The following is a 21,782-nucleotide window of genomic DNA, read 5'->3' as shown; positions in this document are numbered from 1 at the left end:
CCGCCCAGCGAGACGCTCGCCTGGAAGCGCTGAACATTCCCAGTTTGATATTTGAAAATTTAACTAAAGGAAAGAAAACTTTTAAAACATGTGCCCTCACGTGACAGTGTCACATGAGCTGGGACATGTCAATGAATTTTTAAAATAATTTTTACTGAATTTTAAAACACTTCATGAAACCTCATTCCACCAGTGGATGAGGTTTCATGAAAAATGCAAAGGCCGCCTAGACTCTTCGCCTGTCCACCAACCTCAAGGTTGGACAGGCAGCTCATTTAACTGTTTTAATTAGTTTTTAAACAGGCCTCAATAGGCCTTTGACAGTTCAGTGGGCGCGCAGCCAAGTTGGCTGTGCGCCCGTTGAACTGAAAATCTAAATGACGCGCGATGACGTTGGGACATCCGCCCGATGACGTCACTATGTGTCGGAGAGTGGAAATTTCTTCCCCTGCTTTCTGTCTCCCTCCCTTTTTGAAATAAGGAGTTACATTTGCTATTTTCCAATCTAATGGAAGCTTCTCCAAATCTAAGAAGTTTTGGAAAATTAAAACAAGTACATCAACTATTTCACTAGCCACTTCTTTCAAGACCTTAGGGTGGCTCCTCTTTGGATTTAATACAATGCTTACTTTCTTTTGTTAGCCATGGTTGGGCTGCTTTTCTTGTTATGTTTTTGCATCAGAAAGGAATGTATAACTGTTGCAATGCACATATTGATTCCTTACATATTAGCCATTATCCACCGTCATGCCTTTTAATGAAGTTCTCCGACCTATCTTAGCCAACTCATGCCTCATACCTTCGTAGCTCCCTTTGTTAAGATTTAGGACCCCAGTTTCAGATTGGACTACTTCACTTTCCATCCTAATGAAGAGATCTATCATGTTACAGTCACTGTTCCCGCACAACAAGATTATTAATTAAACCTTTCTCATTGCACAATACCAAATCTAGGATAGCCTTTTCCTAGTCGGTTCCTCGACATACTGGTCTAAAAATCCATCTTGTACACACTCCAGGAATTCATTCACCACAGTATTATTGCTAATTTGGTTTGCCTGGTCTATATGTAGATTATGATTACTGTACCACCCTTGTTACATGCATCTCTAATTTCCTGTTTAATGTCATCCCCTACCTTACCACTACTGTTTGGAGGCCTAAAGACAACACCCAGTAATGATTTCCGCCCTTTGTTGCTTCTTTGTTCCACCCAGACTGATTCTACATCTAGATTTTCTGAGCCAATATCCTCGCTCATTATCGCACTGATTTCATTGTTAACTAACAATGCCAAGCCACCTCCTTTTCCATTTTGCCTATCTGTCCTAAATATTGAGTACCCTTGGATATTCAGTTCCCAACCTTGGTCACCCTGCAGCCATGTCTCTGTAATCACAATCATATCGTACCCGTTTACATCTATTTGCTCTGTTAATTTGTCTATCTTATTGTGAATGCTCCGTGCATTCAGATACAGTGCCTTTAGACTTGTCTTTTTAACATTTTTACATTCCTTTTTAAGTACTATGGCTCTATTTGCTGCTAGCCTTTGTTTCCTTTGCCTTCCACTTTTGCTTTCTACTTTTCTGTCTTTCATTCCTATCTTTGTTTCCCTCTCTTGTGTCTTTCCGCTCAGGTTCCCATCCCCCTGCCAATCTAGTTTAAACCATTCCCCATAGTACTAGCAAATACCCGTGAGGATATTGGTCCCGGTCCTGCTGGGGTGCAACCCGTCCAACTTGTACAGGTCCCAGCTTCCCCCAAATTGGTCCCAATGCCTCAGGAATCTAAATCCCTTCCTCCTACACCATCTTTCCAACCACACATTCATCTGGTCTATTTTCCTATTCCTGATCTCGCTAGCACATGGCACTGGGAGTAATCCTGAGATTAATCCTGTAATCCTTTGAGGTCCTGCTTTTTAATTTATTTTCTAGCTCCCTATATTCAGCTTTCAGGACCTCAATCCTCTTTTTATCTATGTTGTTGGCACCAATATGAACCACAACCTCGGGCTGTTCACCCTCCCTCTTCAGAATGTCCTGCAGCCACTCAGTGACATTCCTGACCCTGGCATCAGGGAGGCAACATACCATCCTGGTGTCACGCCTGTGGTCGCAGAAAAGTCTATCTGTTCCCCTTAGGATAGAATCCCTTATCACTATTGTTCTCCCACTCTTTCTCCCCCACTCTGTGCAGCTGAGCCACTTGTGATGCTGCGGTCTTGGCTCTTGCCGCATTCCCCTGAGAAACCATCTCCCCCTCGCAGTATCCAAAACGGAAAATCTGTTGGAGAGGGAGATGAACCCAGGAGACTCCTGCACTACCTGCCTAGTGCTTTTACTCTGTCCGGTGGTCACCCATTCCCTTTCTGCCTTTGCACTCTTTATCTGCGGTGGGACCACCTCACTCTATGTGCTATCCACAAAGATCTCATCCTTGCGGATGGTCCCCAGTGATTCCAGGCACAGCTCCAGCTCCAAAACATGGATTTCAAGTAGCTGTAGCTGGAGGCACTTCCTGCACACATGGTCGCCCTGGACACTGGAAGTGTCCCTGGCTTCCCACATTGCACAGGAGGAACATTCCACTTGTCCGAGCTGCCCTGCCATGACACAGCCTTAAATCACTCCCTTTACTTTTACTTCCTCTAGTTTAGAGAATATTAAGGACAGAAGAAATGCTTACTAGGTCCTACTTACCAAGGCCACCACTTTTCTTACTGAGGTAAGGTAAAAAATGAAAGGATGACCTCCTTCCCTCTTCACTGAACTCCCTCTCTCGCCAAACTCCAACTGAAGCACTCTAATGCAGCCCAAAGACAAAATCGGCACTGTAGACGGCTTGCTTTTATGCTGTCTGAATCTAGCTTCTGAAAACCGGTTTAAGCCAGTTAACTGATTTACTAGCTGCAGCTGCACGCAGAGCCTGTATAACCCCTGTTTCAAAGCTGGACTAAAAGTTACCTTCCCCCAACCCAAAGAGAAAAATTTAGTTACTTGCTAAATTAAAGAAAGATTAGACTTTAGATACAAATGAACCCTTAAAAGACCCTCTCTCATGACTGAGTGAATGTGTGCATGGTTCTGCAGTCGTTTAGCTTCTGCGTAAACCCTTGTATACTATGTCGGCTTTGAACCCTTAAGAGATAAAGAACTTTGCGTTCAAGGAAGATAATTGTTTATGTGATTACTTTGACAGGTTTACCCCAGCATCTGAGGGGGTTATCTATAGACATCAATGACTAGGGCAGGTGATGGGCTAGTCTCACTCAGGATTCTTCAGCAGTCACTGCAACAAACAGCCAAGATTTTGTTTTTAAAGTATTTTTTCATTGCAAAAGACTCCCTGAGCAGTTGGCCACAGGCTGCCCAGTTACACAATCCAATTCTGGGCCCATGCTATTTTTAAAAAAAAGCTTTATGGCCAGGACTTTGCTGTCCTGCTGTGGCATGTCCACCCCGCCACCCTTGGCAGATGCTGCGAGCCATTTAAATCTCCATTTGAGTTCGGCAGGACCGTAATATCCCACCGGGTAGGAGGGGCCATAAACTCCTGGCCCATGTATTGAATCTTTGTGATTAGGTTTCAAGAATTCCCAAATACAATCCTTTCTAATGTCACTGATGTCAAAGATGAGCATATTTCACCTAAGTGAAGGGGAAAGCTCAGTTTATGTTTGCTTCTAGTAGTAAAGATGTATTCATTCATTAAATCTTCCTTGTAAATTGCAAGGATCAGTGGTTATGCAAGGTATTAAAGGTTCTAGAGGTTGTTAAGCATAAGGAAGCAAATAATCTATGGAATACAAGACTTCAGTCCCAATCTAGTCATATGGATAAAAACAAAAAGCTAAAAGCTACTGCGGATGCTGGAAATCCAAAACAAAAACAGAATTACCTGGAAAAACTCAGCAGGTCTGGCAGCATCGGTGGAGAAGAAATCAGTTAACGTTTCGAGCCTTCGCGGCCCTTCGGCAGAACTGAAGCATAGTTAGGAGAGAGGTGAAATATAAGCTGGTTTAAGGTGGGGGGGGGAAACGCAAACTGGAGGAACAGCACCTCATCTTCCGACTAGGCACTTTACAGCCTTCCGGGCTGAATATTGAATTCAACAACTTTAGATCTTAAACTCCCCCCCACCCAATCCCCACCCCATTTCTCTCCCACCCCCCCTTTTTTTTTCAATAATTTATATAGATTCTTCTTTCCCCACCTATTTCCATTATTTTTAAATCTAAAACTAAAACCTTGTTAGTCTTTTCCACCCCACCCCCACTAGAGCTGTACCTTGAGTGTCCTGTCTTCCATTCTTAATTAGCACTTTTCTTAGACAAATATCACCACCTTCAACACCTCTTTGATCCTTTTGTCTGTGACATCTTTTGATTATCTGCTCCTATCACCGCTTGCTTATCTCTACAATCACCACACCCTCAACTTCTCTCTTCCACCCCCCGCTCCCCCCCCCCACCTTAAACCAGCTTATATTTCACCCCTCTCCTAACTATGCTTCAGTTCTGCCGAAGGGCCGTGAAGGCTCGAAACGTTAACTGATTTCTTCACCACCGATGCTGCCAGACCTGCTGAGTTTTTCCAGGTAATTCTGTTTTTGTTCTAGTCATATGGATGTTATTTGGGGAATACAACATATTGAGCTGAATAAGATTAGAGAGTATTCCGTTCAATTGCTTTTAGGATCAGAATTTTTAAAAAATTCTCTCATGTGGGTGCTGCAGGCAAGACCAGCATTTGTTGACCATCCCTAATTGCGCATGAGAAGGTGGTTGTGAGCCTCCTGCTTGAGCCTCTGCAGTCTGTCTGGTGGAGATAAATCCACAGTTCTGTTAGGGAGGGAGTTCCAGGATTTTGATCCTGCGACAGTGAAGGAATGGTGATATAGTTCCAAATCTGGATCGTGTGTGGTTTGGAGGGGAACTTCCAGATGGTGGCGCTCCCATGTGTCTGCTGTCCTTGTTGTTCTAGGTGGTAGAGGTTGTGTGTTTGGAAAGTGCTGTCGAAGGAGCCTCAGTGAGTTGCTGCAGGGCCTCTTGTATATAGTACACACTGCTGTCACTATACACTGGTGATGGTGGGGGTGATTGTTTAAGTTGATTGATGGGGTGCCAATCAAGCAGGCTGCTTTGTCTTGGATGGTGCCAAGCATCTTCAGTTTTATTGGAGCCACACTCATCCAGGCAAGTGGAGAGTATTCCATCACACTCCTGGCTTGTACCTTGCTAATGGTGGACAGACTTCAGGGAGTCAGGTGGTGAGTTACTCGCCGCAGAATTTCCAGCCTCTGACCTGCTCTTGTAGCCACAGAATTTGGTTTCAGTTCACTTTCTAGTTATGGTAACCCTCAAGATGTTCTTAGTGGGGGGAATTCAGCGATGGTAATGCTATTCAATGTCATGGGGAGTTGGTTATATTCTCTCTTGTTGGAGATGGTCATTGCCCAGCACTTACAAATGTTACTTGCCGATTATCGGCCCAAGCCTGAATATTGTCTAGGTGTTGCAGCATATGGACAAAGACTGCTTCAGTATCTGTGAGGTTGCGAATGGTACTGTCCACTGTGCAATCATCAGAGAACATGCCCACTTCTGATCTTATGATGGACAGAAGATTATTGATGAAGCAGCTGAAGATGGTTGGGCCTAGGTCACTACCCTGAGAAACTCCTGCAGTGATGTCCTGGGACTGAGATGATTGGCCTCCAACAACCACAACCATCTTCCTTTGTGCTAGGTATAACTCCAACCGGAGTTTTCCCCCTGACTCCCATTGACTTAAATTTTCCAGGACTCCTTGATGCCACACTCGGTCAAATGCTGCCTTGATGTCAAGGGCAGTCACTCTCACCTCCCATCTTAAGTTCAGCTCTTTTATCAATGTTTGGACCAAAGCTGTAATTAAGTCAAGAGCCAAGTGGTCCTGGCGGAACCCAAGGTATGCATCAGTGTGCAGGTTATGTTTGCAAGTATGGTTGATAGCACCGTTGATGGCCCGTTCCATCACTTTGTTGATATGGGAAAGTAGACTGATGGGGTGGTAATTAGCCGGGTCGGATTTGTCCTGCTTTTTGTGGACAGGACATACCTGGACAAATTCCCACATTGCCGGGTAGGTGCCAGTGTTGTAGCAGCTTGGCTAGAGGCGCAGCAAGCTCTGGAGCACAAGTCTTCATTGCTACTGCCGGATGTTATCAGGGCCCATAGCCTTTGCTGTATCCAGTATCTTCAGCCATTTTTTGATATCACGTAGAGTGAATTGAGTTGGCTGAAGACTGGCATCCTTGATGCTGGGGGCCTCAGGAGGAGGCCAAGATGGATCATCCACTCGGCACTTCTGGCTGAAGATGGATGCAATCGCTTCAGCCTTATCTTTTGCACTGATGTGCTGGGCTCCCCCATCATTGAGGATGGGAATTTGTGAAGCCTCCTCCTCCAATTTGTTGTTTAATTGTCCACCATCGCTCATGACTGGATGTGACTGTACAGCTTTGATCTTATCCATTAGTTGTGGGATCACTTAGCTCTGTCTATCAGATGCTGCTTCTGCTGTTTATCATGCAAACATTCCTGTGGTTTAGCTTCACTAGGTTGACACCTCATCTTTAGGTATGCCTAGAGCTGCCTGGCATGTCCTCCTGCACTCTTCATTGAACTAGGGTTGATCCCCTGGCTTGGTGGTAATGGTAGAGTGGGGGATATGTCGGGCCATATGTTAGGGATTGTGGTTAAATATAATTCTGCTGCTGCTGAAAGCCCACAGCGCTTCATGGATGCCCAGTTTTGAGCTGCTAGATCTGTTCTGAACCTATTCCATTTAGCACAGTGGTCGTGGCACACAACATGATGGAAGGTATGCTCATTGTGAGGACACAAGGACTGTGCATTGGTCACCCCTACCTATACTAAATTGTTGGGACAGATGCCTGTGCATGTAAACTAGCCCAACCCAAAACTCTGTGCAGTACCCTCCCAGTCTGAAATGGGGAGACCATGGCCTGTATCAGGTCAAATGTATAAAAAATTTCTATACTCTGTATTTAGGTTATTGATCTCCCAGAGGTTGACTTCTTTTTGACTCTTGGGACCTTCATGAGGTCCAAAAAGGGATCTTTGCCTGTTTGAACTAGGGCCTATAGGAAGAGTTGGGTAGAATTCCTGGGGAGAAGTTAGAACATCACTTGAAAATAGCCTCAGGTTGTTTTCTAGCATGCTCGGGGATGAGAGAGTTCTGCCTCCTCTCATGGACAGGGCAAGGTTAGAGAGGTGAAAACCACAAAGGGTTAATGATTATGTTAATTAGACAATGATGTTAATGATGATGTAAGCATGACTTCAGGGTCAGATAACCAAGAGGCTCCATGAAAGCAAGACACAGAACTGTGTCCAGAGAACAATGTACTTCCCATGAGGCTTTTCATTAAATAGTTTTGTAATATTCTTTTAGATAATTTAATGAATAAAGCATATTTTTGTAAAAAAAAAGTGTAATTAAAGAGTTTAAGAAGAACTACATACTGGTTATCTCCAAGTGGTCACTTGGAGAAACTTCAAACTGAAGTGAAACTTCAACAAAATAGAAACCTGGTGAACACAGCGTCTGTCTGGAATCATTGCCTTATTTTGCTCCCCATTCATGGCCTTAATTGTTTAGTGTTTAGTAGCAGTCCAATTGTGTGTAACGATTAAGTATATTAAATGTTTTTGTAAACAATGGTCTTACCAAAGCACTGCTGCTTGCCCTGAATATTTAAAAAATATTAATAAAACTCTTACCTGGAGTTGCGGAAACATGTTTGATGATTCCAATTGCAATGAATTGTAGTTACTGCATCTGCCAAAATAAATATATATTAAGAACAAACTTGTGTTTATATAACATCATTCACATCTTCAGGATATCCCAAAGCATTTTACAACCAATTAATTACTTTTGGAGTGTGGTCGCTGTTGTTGGGCAAGCAAATGTGGGAACCAATTTGCACAAAGCAAGGTCCACAAAGCAAATTGAATAAATGACCAATTAATCTGTCTTGTTTTAGTTTGGCAAGGGATAAATGATGGCCAGGATTCAAAGTGTTAATTCCCCTGCTGTTCTTCAAACAGTGCCATGGGATCTCTTACTTCCACCCATTGAATTCCTCTGATGTGGTGATATTGGCCAAGATCTTCCAGCCTCCAGATAGCCAGAGACTAGAGGTACCCTGAAAGATACGGGTGGGACCCATCGGAAGTCCTGAAGTAAATACACCCCTGGTACTTACGTGGGAAGTTTAAACTTCCGATTGCTGGTTTTACCCTGCCCGGATTGCTCTGTGATTGGTCAGAACCACGCAGATTTGAGCTGTATGCCCTATACATACCCTGGTTTTTACATGGATTTACACAGCACGTATAAAACCTGCAAAACTCTAAGTAAATCAGGTACAGTGTCAAAGCACTCACAGCAATATTAACCACACCCCCTCCCTCAGGACGGTGCTCACCCCACTTGCCCCAAACTCCTGGATATTGCTCAGTTCCTCCTTCCCCCACTACTTACCCGAAGAGTGCTCACACCCAACCCCCACCCCCTGGACAGTGGTCGACCCCCAACTGCACCCCCAAGCCCCTACTGCCCCCCCGAATCCCCCCCAACCCCTCCTAACCACCTGACACGCCCCCACCTTCTCCCCCTGAGCACTCAGCACATCCTAATCCCTCACCCACTTATCTTCTGTCCTGTCAAAGCGACTGGGACCTTTGAACTTACTGGTTAACGGCAACTAGTGCCGTAAAATGGCGGCGTGTCTTCACCTCTCCTGCACTGCACAAAAGGGAGTCCAGGAGTTGCTGCACTGCACATTTCTCAACAGGCTGGGGTTGGAAGTCTGGGCGGGAAATATGCAGCTCCAGTCTAAGAAAAGTAAAAAGGAGCGGAGTGGCAATCTGATGGTGGTTGCCACTCCGCAGAAGATACGGTCCATTCATGGGAATATAAATTCACTAATGGCTGCAGGCTGCATTTAGGGTGAAGTCTATGGAGAAAATGTGGCCCTCAGTGACTGCCTTTACCATTCCTTACCCCAGTTCCCATTGTACCTTTTCCCCATCAGATCCCACTACATAATTTCCTTCTTACCATCTGCACACCTGCCCTTCCCCCATTTGAACTGCCAATTCAATTCTGTATTCACCCCCTTGCTCTACTGTCACTCATCTGATTCAATCCTCCATCCACTCTCCACTCGCTTCCACTAAGGCAGGTGGTGACTGCCAGAAACTCCCTCACATTTCTATCCTTATCTATCTGTTTACCTGAAGAAGAATTTGTTTGTTTTCAAAATTCAACATTTTTCAAAGGAACTCAAATTAGAATAAGGAAACAATCTGCCTTCCTGCCTTTGTCTTAATTGAGTTTTATCTTTCTCTCTCTCCCTTTAGAAATTAGAATTTGTGGTCACAGGTCTAAGCGATGAGCATTAACATGTCAACAAGACAAAGTTGCAGACAATTAATAAACTTCAAAGTTCAATTGGTGTGTTTTGAAAATGAAAGCAATATTAAATGAATAAAGATACTCTTTCACTACCTCTCCTTGTCCTTCTCTCAATTTGTAATGTTTATGGAACACAGAGAGAAAATAAGTATAAAACTACAGGCCTGCAATTTGATTATAGACCTTCAGCTCTGAGGCCTATGAATGCCATTTATGAGCGATGCTTTGGACTATGATGGTCATAAAATTGGAGGATTGGCAAGGATGTGTCAGGAATCTCCTCTCTTTGTAGGCTCTAGTCATGCCTCTGCTGCTGTGTCACCAGACAACAAGCAGACTACTCCATCCCCATTACAGTCTCACCAAAGGCAGGAATCAGTACAATCCCATGATTTCTGACACTCCCATTGTTAATCCCCCTGGACCATACTTGTCTGACCTTTGGTTTGCAATAACTGAGGATTGCTGTGGGAAACTTGTACATTGGCCAACCCCTAGCTTGGATGCAGGGCCAGATAGAGGCTGTAAGTGGAGGTTTGACTATTCTTGGGGAGAGGAACGGCTCCTCGGGACCTAGTTCTAGATTGGACTCAAATGTGAGGAAAAAAGTTCAGAAAGTGTTGCAGTCCAGCAGCAGAAAGCTTGGGTCTAGAGTCAATATGTGGGTGGAAAAACACAGCAGGTAGTCAGCATCTGGAAGACAAAGGTAGGTTACACCTGAAACATTGATCTTTCTCTTTCAAATGCTGATTGACCTGTTGGGTCTTCCTAATATTTTCTATTTTTGTTTCAGACTTTCAGCACTTACAATTATTATTTAAAATTATTACTCTATTTTAAATAGCAAACACACTGATCTAGAAATAAACAGTGTATCAATTACACTTACTGGATTTGTTCTGAATAAGACTCTGTGTTTTGGCTTGCAGATTCAGAAAAGGCAGTGGGCTTGGAAACACGATTGAGACTGTCATCTCCCCTGGAATCACCTGAAAACTCTATATGATTGATCCCATTTTTGCTTTGCAGACAGCTTTTTGATGGTGGAAGCTTCAAGTCACTTAAAGCTGGAAGTAAAACAAACAGGTGGAAATTGCATAATGGATTAGAAACTGTCTTCATGATTCACTGTGAAGTGTTCTTCTCATGGAATTAGGCTTAAAATTCAATTAAATTATAGTCTAAACAAATGCTTATAGCAGTGACTAAACACAGCTATTAATAAAAATGCATGATCTCTGGATAAACTATTGTATATTATTATCTATATCATCTATTAAGAATTATACTTTACTAATGAGAATTATATAATATAGCTATTTTATATAAAAAAACAGCGTGATCTCAGCATTTTAAAGGTGCTGCAGCTGAAGATGATTCTGTGAATTGAACATCACGTGTCTAACTGATTACAATGGGGTACCTCCTAAAATTATGTGACAGCCCCAAACTGGATCCTCTCATCATAGGACAACTCTCTCATCCCAGGGACCAATCTAGTGAGCCTTTGCTGTACCACCCCCAATGCAAGTCTATTCTTCTTTAAATATGGAGATCAAAAGTGCACACAGTATCCAGGTGTGGTCTCACCAAAGCCCTATATAATTGTAGCAAGTCTTTCTTTTTCTTGTACTCCTATCCCTTTGCAATAAAGGCCAACACGCCATTTGCATGTTGGGTGCTTTACCTACATGCTAACTTTCTGTTTTCCTTGGACAATTACACCCAGTCTCTCTGCCTTTTAAAAAAGATTCTGCTTCTCTACTCTTACTACCAAAGTGAATAACCTCACACTTCCCCAGATTATACTCCATTGTCACCTTGTTGCCCACTAATTTAACGTGTTTATATTTCTTTGCAGCTTTTGTGCCCTCCTCAAAGCTTGCATTCCCACCTAGCTTTGTATCATCAGCAAACTTAGATGAGAGACTCTTGGTCTCTTTGTCACAGTTATTAATATAGATTGTAAATAGCTGAGACCCTAGCACTGATCCTTGTGACAGTCCACTAATTACAACCTGTCAACTTGAAAATGTCTGTTTATTCCTACTTGACTGCCTATCCAGTAACCAATCCTTTGACCATGCTAAACCCATGAGCCCTTACCTTGTGTATTAACCTTTTGCATGGCACTTTATCTAATGCCTTTTGAAAACCCAGGTATACTATATCTACCAGTTCCCCTTTGTTTACCCTACTAGTTACATTCTCAAAAACTCTTAATAAATTTATCAAATACAATTTCCCTTTCGTAAAACCATGTTGAATCTATTTGATCACGATATGATTTTCTAAGTGCATTGTTAAGACTTCCTTCATAATAGATTGCAGCATTTTCCAGACAAAGGTTGTCAGGCTAACTGACAAGATAGATCCCTGCTTTCTCTCTCTCTCCTTTCTAGAACAGCGGTGTTACATTTGCTCATTTCTAATCCACAGGGGCTGCTCTGGACACTAGGAAATTTTGGAAAATCAATACCTGTGCAGCCACTATCTCTGCAGCTACCTCTTTTAGAACCCCAAGATGTAGGCCACCAGGTCCTGGTGATTTGTCAGCTTTTAGTTCCTTAAGTTTCTTCAGTGCATTTTCTCTGCTGATAATAATTACGTTAATTTCCTCAGCCTTTTTAGCCACTTGGTTGCCCATAATGTTAACGTGTGTCTTCTACTGACAGGCTGTGACTAGTGGGATGCCGCAAGGATGAGTGCTTGGGCCCCAGCTATTCACAATCTATATCAATGATTTGATATGGGGACCAGATGTAATATGCCCAAGTTTGCAGGTCACACAAAACTTGGTGGGAATGTATGTTGTGAGGTTGATGCAAAAAGGCTTCAAGGGGATTTAGACAGGCTTAGTGAATGGGCAAGAACATGGTAGATGGGGTAGATGGAATATAATGTGGAAAGTGTGAGGTTATCCACTTTGGTGGGAGTAATGGAGGTTCTGAAATGGTAAGAGGTTTGGAAGTGTTGATGTCCAAAGGGACCTTGGTGTCCCTAAAAGCTAAAATGCACGTGCAGCAAACAATTAGGAAGGCAATTGTATGTTGGCTTTTATCGCAACAGGATTTGAGCACAGGAGTCAAGATATAAAGAACTAGGGGACACAGTCTCAGAATAAATGGCGAGCCATTTGGGACTGAGGTGCAGAGGAATTCCTTCACTCGGAAGGTAGTGACTCTTTGGAATCCTGTACCCCAGAGGGCTGTGGAAACTCAGACATTGAGTACGTTCAAGAAAGAAATCGATAGATTTCTAGATACTAATGACATCAAGGGATATGGGGATAGCACAGGAAAATGGCTCTGAGGTAGATGATCAGCCGTGACCTGGTTGCATGGTGGAGCAGACTTGAGGGGCTGAATGGAGTACTCCTGCTCCCATGTTCTGTGAAGACAGATACAAAATATTTCCTAATTCCCCAGGATAATTCCTCCTGTTGATGCTTTGAAGGGATTAATGTTTACTTTAGCTAGTCTCCTTCATTTTACATACTTATAATAAAAGCTCTTACTATCTGTTTTTATATTCCTGGCTTATTGCTTCTCATACTCTTATTTATTCCCTTTTTATCAACTTTTTTGTCGCCTTTGCCGGTTTCTATAACACCCCCAATCCTCAGACTTACAACTATTCTTTGCAACATTATAAGCCTCTTCTTTTAATATATAATCCAATAAGCTGCAGATGTACCTTTCTTGTTGAGTTTTTGTGTTTTAATGGAATGGAATTTTGTTGAACATTTTGAATTTTTTCCTTAAATGTTTCCCACTGTTTATTTACTACCATGCCTTTTCCTCCATTTACCCATTCAACCTTAGCCAGCTCTCCCCTCATACCTATGTAATTGGCTTTGTTTAAGTTTAAGATTCTTGTTTGGGCCTGGAATATGACACTTTTAAACTTAATATGGAATTCAATTGTATTATGGTCACTTTCTCCCCAGAAGATCTTTTACTACGAGATTACTAATTAGACCTGCCTCATTACACAATGCTAAATCTAAAATAGCTTCATTCCAACAATGACACAAAAGTGAAATACTGCAGATGGTGGAAATATGAAATAAATCAGAAAATTCTGGAAATACTCAGTAGGTCAGGCAGCATCTATAAACAGAGTTAATGGGTGGGATTTTCCATCTCAGTTGGTGTCGGGTGTCGGGTGTCATGATGGGCATGAGTGGACAAAATGGCAGGAAGACCAAAAATCGGTTTCATGTTATTTGTGAAACCAGTTTGCGATCATCTGTTCTGCCCATTAATGGCAGATCGTGTTTCCCGCCGCGCCACATTGGGATGTTCATTTTAATACATCTGCACATCATTATAAGACCTGCTTGCCGGAATCATCCCCCTGCGCTGGATCATCTGAGCACGTTGGCGTGATTGCACACCGGCGTATTTCACTTCGTTTTGAACTTCGAGGTTTGTCTACCTTGCTTCGGGCAGCACTCGTGGTCATAAGTGTCGGCTTCACAGGCAGCACAACATCATTTTTAGGAGGGCTCACAGGCAGGTCTCCTCCTATCAAAGCAGCTGTAAGGCGGGAGTGGCTTTCAACAGCTGCAGGGCTAGGACTTATTTGGGGAAGGGGGATAAGTGGCCTTAGGCAAGGGAAGAGGCTGCAGGGTGACGGCTGTACTGGGGAAGGAGGTGTCCCAGGGTGCATGTGGGGGCACATGTTGATCTGTTCAAGTGGCCTCAAGAGGGTGAGGGCTGAGGAGGCAGTCTCCAGAGGAGATGAGGCCAATTGGGGATGTCAGGGTGTGTATGAGAGAGTGAGTGATGTCCCTTGAACTGGCAGTGAGTGAGATGAAAGTGAATGTATGATGGGTTTGTGAGTGTGTGAGTTTAGAGTGTTGAGATGGTTGCCTTACCCTGGCGGCACAGATGAGATCATTCATCCTCTTTCTGCACTGGATAGCCAACCTCTTCTGTGCAGCGTTGGCACTGACCGCCACTGCCACCGCCTCCCAAGCTGGAGTGATGAGATTGCTGGACCTCCTGCGGCCAGAGCAGGGGTGGAGGACATCACAGTGGCCTCCAAAAGGCATTCCAGTGACGGGTCACTGAACTGATCTTGGCTTTCAGGGCCATGTCTTCACTGGAGCAGTCGTGGGCTGCAAGCATTGCGAACTATGTTTAGATGCAGTTTAGATATGGCAGCCGGAGTGAGGAAACAGTGAGGTAACGGTGTGGTGAGCGATTCAGAGGCTGCCCACCAGTGAGACGGCATGTTTCCTGTGGTTGCATAATTAATGAGACGGAAAGTGGATGATATGGCATGAAAACCCGCCATTGCAGCCAACAAGTAAAATGTTCTTTTTCCCACCCACTACTGCACTTAGTGCAAATCTGGAACAATTTCACCCAATGTTTCAGATCTGTGACCTTTCATCAGAACTGAGTTAAGTTAGAAATGCAATAGGTTTTGAGCAAATAAAAGCGGGTTGGGGAAGTTTTATCCCTAGTTGGTTCCATAATGTATTATGCATTATGTATATGCCTCCTTGTCCCAGACTCCCCCACCAGCAGAAATATTTGCTCTCTATCTACCCTATCTAGTCCACTTAATATCTTGAAAACTTTGAAAACCGAATTAGCTTTATTCATCTAAATTCCAGGAAATACAACACTAGCCTGTGTGATCTCTCCTCAGGGTTGTTGGCACTGTTTTCTTGTTCTAATTCATTTAATTACTTTAAGCAACAGAGTAAGTAGGCACAGCCACAGAATCAGGTCTTTAATGAGGCATTACACTACATGATCCATTATGAATGCTCAGGTTTTTAACGAGCTCATATTACAAGATCCGACACTCAGGTATATCATATTCTACAACCAGCATGAATACAATGAACTGATGGTTCACTGACAACTCTTACCCTAATTCTACCATTGATCTCTACATCCATGCATACTACCACTAAATTACAGTACAAAGATAGATAAAAGTGGCAACAGAATAAGAACATAGAGGCAACAAATTGCATTTAGATCCTCTCGATCTCTTCTAATTACTCTAATAGGAGTAACATAGTCTACTTAAACTCTTCCAATAATTTTATTATTGTGAACACAGAGACCAGATCAACACCTCCCAGATCATTGGGTACACAGGTCAGCCTTCTGCTCTGCAGAGATACCCTTTGATTAGGATGCATTGTGTAAGTGGGCCTATGTTCAGCCGAAAGCTATTTTAATTCCCCCCACCACACCCTTGCTCCCAGCCACTGAACAGGAATCTGGCTACTAATTCCCTTCCATCATCAGATATTTGGCTAAACCTACTAGCAAGGATAAGATTAACCTTTCCTGTACCCTAACCACCCAACCACTTATATAAGGACAAACCTGGCCTTCCATCGAATCTCTGCTGAGGACCTTACCACCGCACCATTGAAAAAAAACATTCAGCTTCCCTCCCCACAGTGAGCACAATCGAAGTGACCCCCATTTTTCCAAGAAGAACAAGTTGACCTCACCCAAATCCAATTTAGAACAATTTCCACCTTGCCTTCTGAGAATGAGAAATTTAAACCCAAGGTGATGTTGGAACAGGAGTCAATATATGTCAGCAAGCACAAAGGTGATGGCTAAGTGGGATGTGGGGTGGGTTAGGATAAGGGCAGCAGTTAATTGGATGAGCTCCACTCAATGAAGGGTGGAAGATAGGAGGCCAACTGGGAAAATATCTGGATTAAAAACAAGTCAGTGCTGGAAAAGCTCAGCAGGTCTGGCAGCATCTGTGGAGAAACAAACAGAGCTAATGGGCAGGACTTTCCCCTCGGCGATTTGGGGGCAGGGCCCGCTCGCCAAGGGGAAAATGACGCGGGATGACATCGGGAGGAATCCCCGACATCATCCCGGTCCCTTTAAATTTTTAGGAAGGCGGGCAGACAGCGAAATCAGCTGTCCGCCCGCCGACCTGTCAATGGCCAATTGAGGCGAGACTGGCAGGATGAAGTTTCATGTCTGCTTTTTAAAAATGTAATAAATTTTAAGTGTTTATTATTAACATGTCCCATCTCATGTCACATGAGGGGGACATGTTAATAATTTTAATATTTTTCTATTTTTAGACTTTACTTATCTCTCACGAATCTCCCTGAGACAGGACTTTGCCTCAGGGAGCAGTGCGCATTTGACAGATGGGGAATCCCTCCCCCCCCTGCAGAGGAAGCGCATAGTGCTTCCTGTCGGGCAGGCCGCTGGGCGGGCCAATTCAAAATGGCTGCGGGCACCGTTTCGGTGGCAGGGGTCAGCTGCCCGCCCACTGCCGAGCCAATGGGGCCCGCACGCCCACCAAGGGCAAAATTCTGCCCAATTTTTCAAACTGAATATGACTTCTTCAGAACTGAAGGGAAATAGAAAGGTGTTGGGTTTTATGCTATTGAAAGGCATGGGGTGGAGGGTGGAGGGGGGAGGGGGAGGTAGAACAAAAAGAAAGGTCTGGGAGAGGTCGGAGGGCCGTCCAACCCTTATTTCTTCTGGGATCTTGCAATTCCGGCTGACAGAGAAACGGACAGTGCAGTGTCTCCCATCCAAGTCCAGCAGATCGTAGTGGAGTTGGGGGAAGGAGAGGATATGCCCCTTTTTAAGCTGCCGTAATTCAAGTAAGTTTTTATTTAATGGTCCAGTCTTTTAATGAATGAATGTGGGTACGTGAATGAATGAGTGAATGACTAAGTGAGTGAATGGGTAGGAGTGTAGGTGGGTGAGTGGGTTTGGTGGGTAGTCGGGTCAAGGGTATAGTCGGGTAGTTGGGGGTGCGCAGTTGGCTAGGGGATTGGTTGGTTTGGTGGGTAGTCAGGTCTGACGGGGGGGTGGGTGGTCGGGCGGGTGGGAGGGTAGTCAGGTTGGGGATAGTTGGTTGGATAGTCAGATTGGGTTGAAGGAGTAGTTGAGTGGTTGGGGTGGTAGTCTGGTTGGGTTGGGGAGTAGTTGAGTGGTCGGTGGAGTAGTTGGGTGGTTTGGCGGTAGTCTGGTTGGGTAGGGGTGGTAGTCAGGTGGTCGGGGGGTTAGTCTGGGTGAGTAGTAGAGTAGCTGGGAGGTCAGTGGAGTATTCAGGTGGTTAGGGGGATAGTCTGGTTCGGGGGCTAGTTTGGTTGGGTTGTGGGGTGGTTAGGGGGTAGTCAGGTAGTTGGGGGTTAGTTGGGTGGTTGGCAGGGGAGCGGTAGTTGGGTTGGATGGGCAGAGGGGTGATGGGTGGTGGTTGGGGGGGGAGGGGGTGGCTCGTGGAGTTATCCAGCTGTTTGACTATGTTTTCAACTAACATTTCCAGGGTAAATATACAGGTAAGTCCTGTGTATCTAGCCCAAATCTCCACCCTAAGCTCAGGATTGGAGACATTCGCGAAGGGCCCCGGGACTCAGGAAATCAGCCCATTGGAAGTTTAAACTTCCTGGGCAATTCCCACATATGTCCATGCGTCAAGACTTCGGCAGGGTCCTGACGCGTATCTCCCGGCTTACGTCTAGTCTCCGGTTTGGGCCTCTTTATTATGTATTTCATTATCTCATTCACTATATTGCAAAAAATCCTTCAATTGCTCTGCACTACTCCAATTAGATTACAGCAAAAATTCTCCCCAATGACCTTGCAGCAAAATAAATTTCCAAGATACAGTGATCATGTCAATTCTTTATCCATAAAGCTACTGATTCTATCATCCACTACACACCACAACACAATCCTTGAAGTGATCAATATCCTCAATGCCAAGTATGCAATCTCCTCATCTCTCACAGGCTGTTCAGCTGCAGCCTGTATCTCAGGCCAAATGTAAACAGTGGATATGCATGTATAACAAAATACAACCTTGCTCCTAATCCCAAACTTTATTATTAGTTCTACTCCCTTCCACCTCCATACAGAAGACAGAAATAACCTTTTCCTTCCATTTGCTTTGAAAGTTTTATGTGAAGAAAACTTCCACTTAGAATAAAGCTTCTAGCTTAAAGAATAAAGCTTCCTTGTTAGAAAATGGCTTTCCAAATAAACTTTGTACATTAATCAAACAACAAATGACTGAAACTTTGTCTAGTTAAGTCTGTCCTTGAAACATTTAGGTCACACCCAAACATTCTGGTTATCTTAGGATTCTGGTTTGGTTTAGGGAGGTCAGACATGATGGGATGGAGTTAGTCAGGCTGTCAGGAGCCTTGCCCACTGGAACCCCCTTCAGTCCCATGGGGAGGTCCAAAGGTATTAAGTGCTCTTCAGGCACATAAGTGGCCACTGTCAGGCCTTCCCCTTAATTGAGGTCCCTGGCAGCAGAAGTCCTGCTCACTTACAGCTGCTGGCCAATCAGAGGCCGGCAACTCCTCATTGCCATCAGCAACACCAGGGGAGTGGTGGCAGCAGCCGCAGTGGGGTCAGAGGTAAGGGCAGGATGGTGGCTTTCAGCAGAGCCCCCTTCCCGAGTGTCTGATGACGAGGGACACCCCACACCTGGTAGGCCATTGGTTTGCTGGGCAGTCTTTGGGAGGTGAGGGAAAGATGTGCTTAATTTCCCTGAGATACCACTAAATTGTGGTGGGCTCAGGGATAATGGGTGTCAATTGGCTCATTAATGACCCTAATTGACATCCCACCGTCGCCATGGGGATACCAGGCCAGCCCCTTCTCTCCAACTTATTCGGGGGAGGTTCTGCTGCTGCCAGGAGACTGGCGCAGTGCCTCTCCCGAGATTAAGTGGGCCCAGTCACCATGCTTTCCCCCACAACTGGCTGCATTAAATACAGACCATTGTGTGTTATTTATCTCAGATGATATTTCCATCTAAATATCCTGGTGCAACTTCTTTCTGGGTTGAGATACATTAATAACCTAAAAGCAAGATTGTACACCAATCACAGGCATTAGAAATGGCAGGAATGTAGCCTCATCCAGGCCAGAACCTGACCTTCAATGGGTGAGGCATTTACCTAAGGCTGTGAGCTGAATATGGCTCCAATCATTTAGTTTATCTTAGGCAGTTTCTCCCATTCAGCTCTGCACTGGCTACATTGCTTCATGGAATAATTACATAGCATAAAACAGATATACACAGAACTGTAACTTCAGCCAGGTACATGAACTATATCATATTTTGCTGCAAATTAAATATGAATTAATGTCTATTTTAAATAGTTACCTCTCCTAGTTGGATTACATATGTATACACTAATATTATACGCAGAACAGCTACTGCAAAATCCATAATCATGATGAAGATATACAATAGTATGGCAAACACTAACCTTATTCTTTAACAGATACTCACTGGCCTTATGTGTATTCCCAACAATTTCATTTTTATAATCTACATTCTTATTCAATTCTGTATCTTATTCTTTTTTTATTTATGAATGTATCTGCTGGTGGATATATGTGGGTCATGTTATACACTCATTGGCCCCATTTTAAAGGAGGGTGAGGTATGTTGTAGTGAGCCCCAAAGCTGACGACAAAACCAGCGAGTTGGGGGATATTGGAGTTCTGGTCGATGACAATTGCCAGGCCGCATTATCGTTAATTTTCTTGTTGACTCACCCAAACCTGGTCTGATCCACTTCCTATTGTTAACCTGCTGTTTAGAGCAGGCATGCGCAAAGGCAATGGGGTCCCTGTAAAATATGAAAATCGGTGTCCAATGATGTCATTGGCACCTGATCCCCTAAGCAGCCATGGTGCAGGCCATACTGGGGAGATGGGAGTGCAAATTGGGTGGCAGGAGACAACAGCCAAAGATCCAGGTAAGTGGTTGGGGGAGGGGTCTCTGGACATGATCGAGAGGATGACTTGAGGCCCTGAGGAGCATTCCTGTCTCTCTTCTTCCACAAGGAAACCTAAAATTAAATTCAATTACTCACCTGTCTAGCTCTTATTGGGCCCATAATAGTCCACCCAGCAGTTCTGACCTGATGGGGAAATCTTCACTGCCCCACTAAGGTCTCCAACTACTGCAGCATTGGACACTGACCTGCATATTTAAAGGGATCCTGCTGTCTTCCTGCACGCCCGCTCTAAACAGCAGGTTAACATCAAGGCAAGGCGAGAAGGCCAGAGGATCAGAGGGGATAAGGACTGTCCTCATTTTAACTAGCCCCTCCTCCCACACCACGGTTCTGATAGATGGGGCAAGGGAGTTGAAATTGAAGGCATTAAGTATAGTGAGAACCAACCCCTCAGCATTAGTTGACAAACTTTAATTGAATAGTGCTGTCATCTCATCAAGCAACTTTAAAAGATTCCTCTCATTGCATATAATATTTTTTGCCTCTCTGATTGAGTCAGAATGGGTAGGAATACCTTCAAATTTAAAGAAATTTTTTAACGTAACAATGGGAAACTGATAAGATTAGATTGACCGCCTGTTTCCTGCCTGGCGGGAACAGTTAGAAATCAACCTTGTCCCATAGTTTTTAAATATTCAATTTTATTCATATTTGGACTCAATTCATTTTCCTGCTTCTGAATTCATCTTATGTGTAGACACAAGTAAGATCAACACGCATGACCTGGCCTCATGGCCTCTGAAGTGCATCATCATTTAGAGATAGACATTCAGCTTTCCTCGAATATTGCACCCTTGCCAATCAAGTGCCAGACATGTTCCCATGTACCCCATGCTCAGCCTGTAATTGGATATGGAGGATCTTGCAAAGGTACCACTGATGGTACTTCTCCAGTGCTTTGAGGAGCAGTTGCTTCATGAGTCTGGTGTGCAGGCATACAAACTACGTGTCCAACCCAGTGGAGCTGGTTCCAAATCCAGTGGCAAGAAAGGCGGTCCAACAGCAGCATCCTCTCCCAAGCCAACTTGCCCAGCATCGAGGCGATAATCATTCAAAACCAGTTCCGCTGGGCAGGACATGTCATTCATATGCCTGACATCAAACTCCCAAGGCAACTGCTCTACCCGATACTCAGTGGAAGCAAGAGACTCCCGGGAGAACAGCAGAAGTGCTTCAGGGATGTCCTCAAAGCCTCCCGGAAGAGATCAAACATCCCCGCCGACTTATGAGAGACCTTGGCTTGTGACTGACCAAGAAGGTTCATCCAGGAGGCATAGAATACAAAACTTTGTTAGGAACATGCAGAGGTGAAGTTGAGACATCGAAGGGAGCACACAAACTTCCAAACAACCCATCTACTCAACCCACCAAACACCAGTTGTCCTGCATGTGGCAGAGTCTGCGGATTTTGCATTGGGCTTATCAACCATCTCAGTACCCCTCAAACTGGAGTGGAAGAAAGTTATCCTCAATCCCAAGGGGCTGCCTAAGGAGAGGAGGAT

General features: G+C 44.2%; 1 protein-coding gene across 1 annotated transcript in view; it reads right to left on the bottom strand.

The window, feature by feature from the left end:
• The window catches only part of LOC144683114 (uncharacterized), a 55,273-nt gene that overhangs the window by 14,044 nt on the left and 19,447 nt on the right, over positions 1 to 21,782 (bottom strand). The window contains exons 3-4 of the mRNA XM_078546132.1: positions 10,384 to 10,561; positions 7,793 to 7,850 (exon numbers count right to left, since the gene is read on the bottom strand). Coding sequence (XP_078402258.1) covers positions 7,793 to 7,850; positions 10,384 to 10,561 — 236 coding nt within the window. The remainder of the gene's footprint in view (positions 1 to 7,792; positions 7,851 to 10,383; positions 10,562 to 21,782) is intronic.

This window comes from Cetorhinus maximus, chromosome 7 (assembly GCF_964194155.1).
Source record: "Cetorhinus maximus chromosome 7, sCetMax3.hap1.1, whole genome shotgun sequence".
Lineage (NCBI taxonomy): Eukaryota > Metazoa > Chordata > Chondrichthyes > Lamniformes > Cetorhinidae > Cetorhinus > Cetorhinus maximus.
Note: the sequence above shows the minus strand (reverse complement) of the source record. Positions and strands in the feature narration are given on the sequence as shown.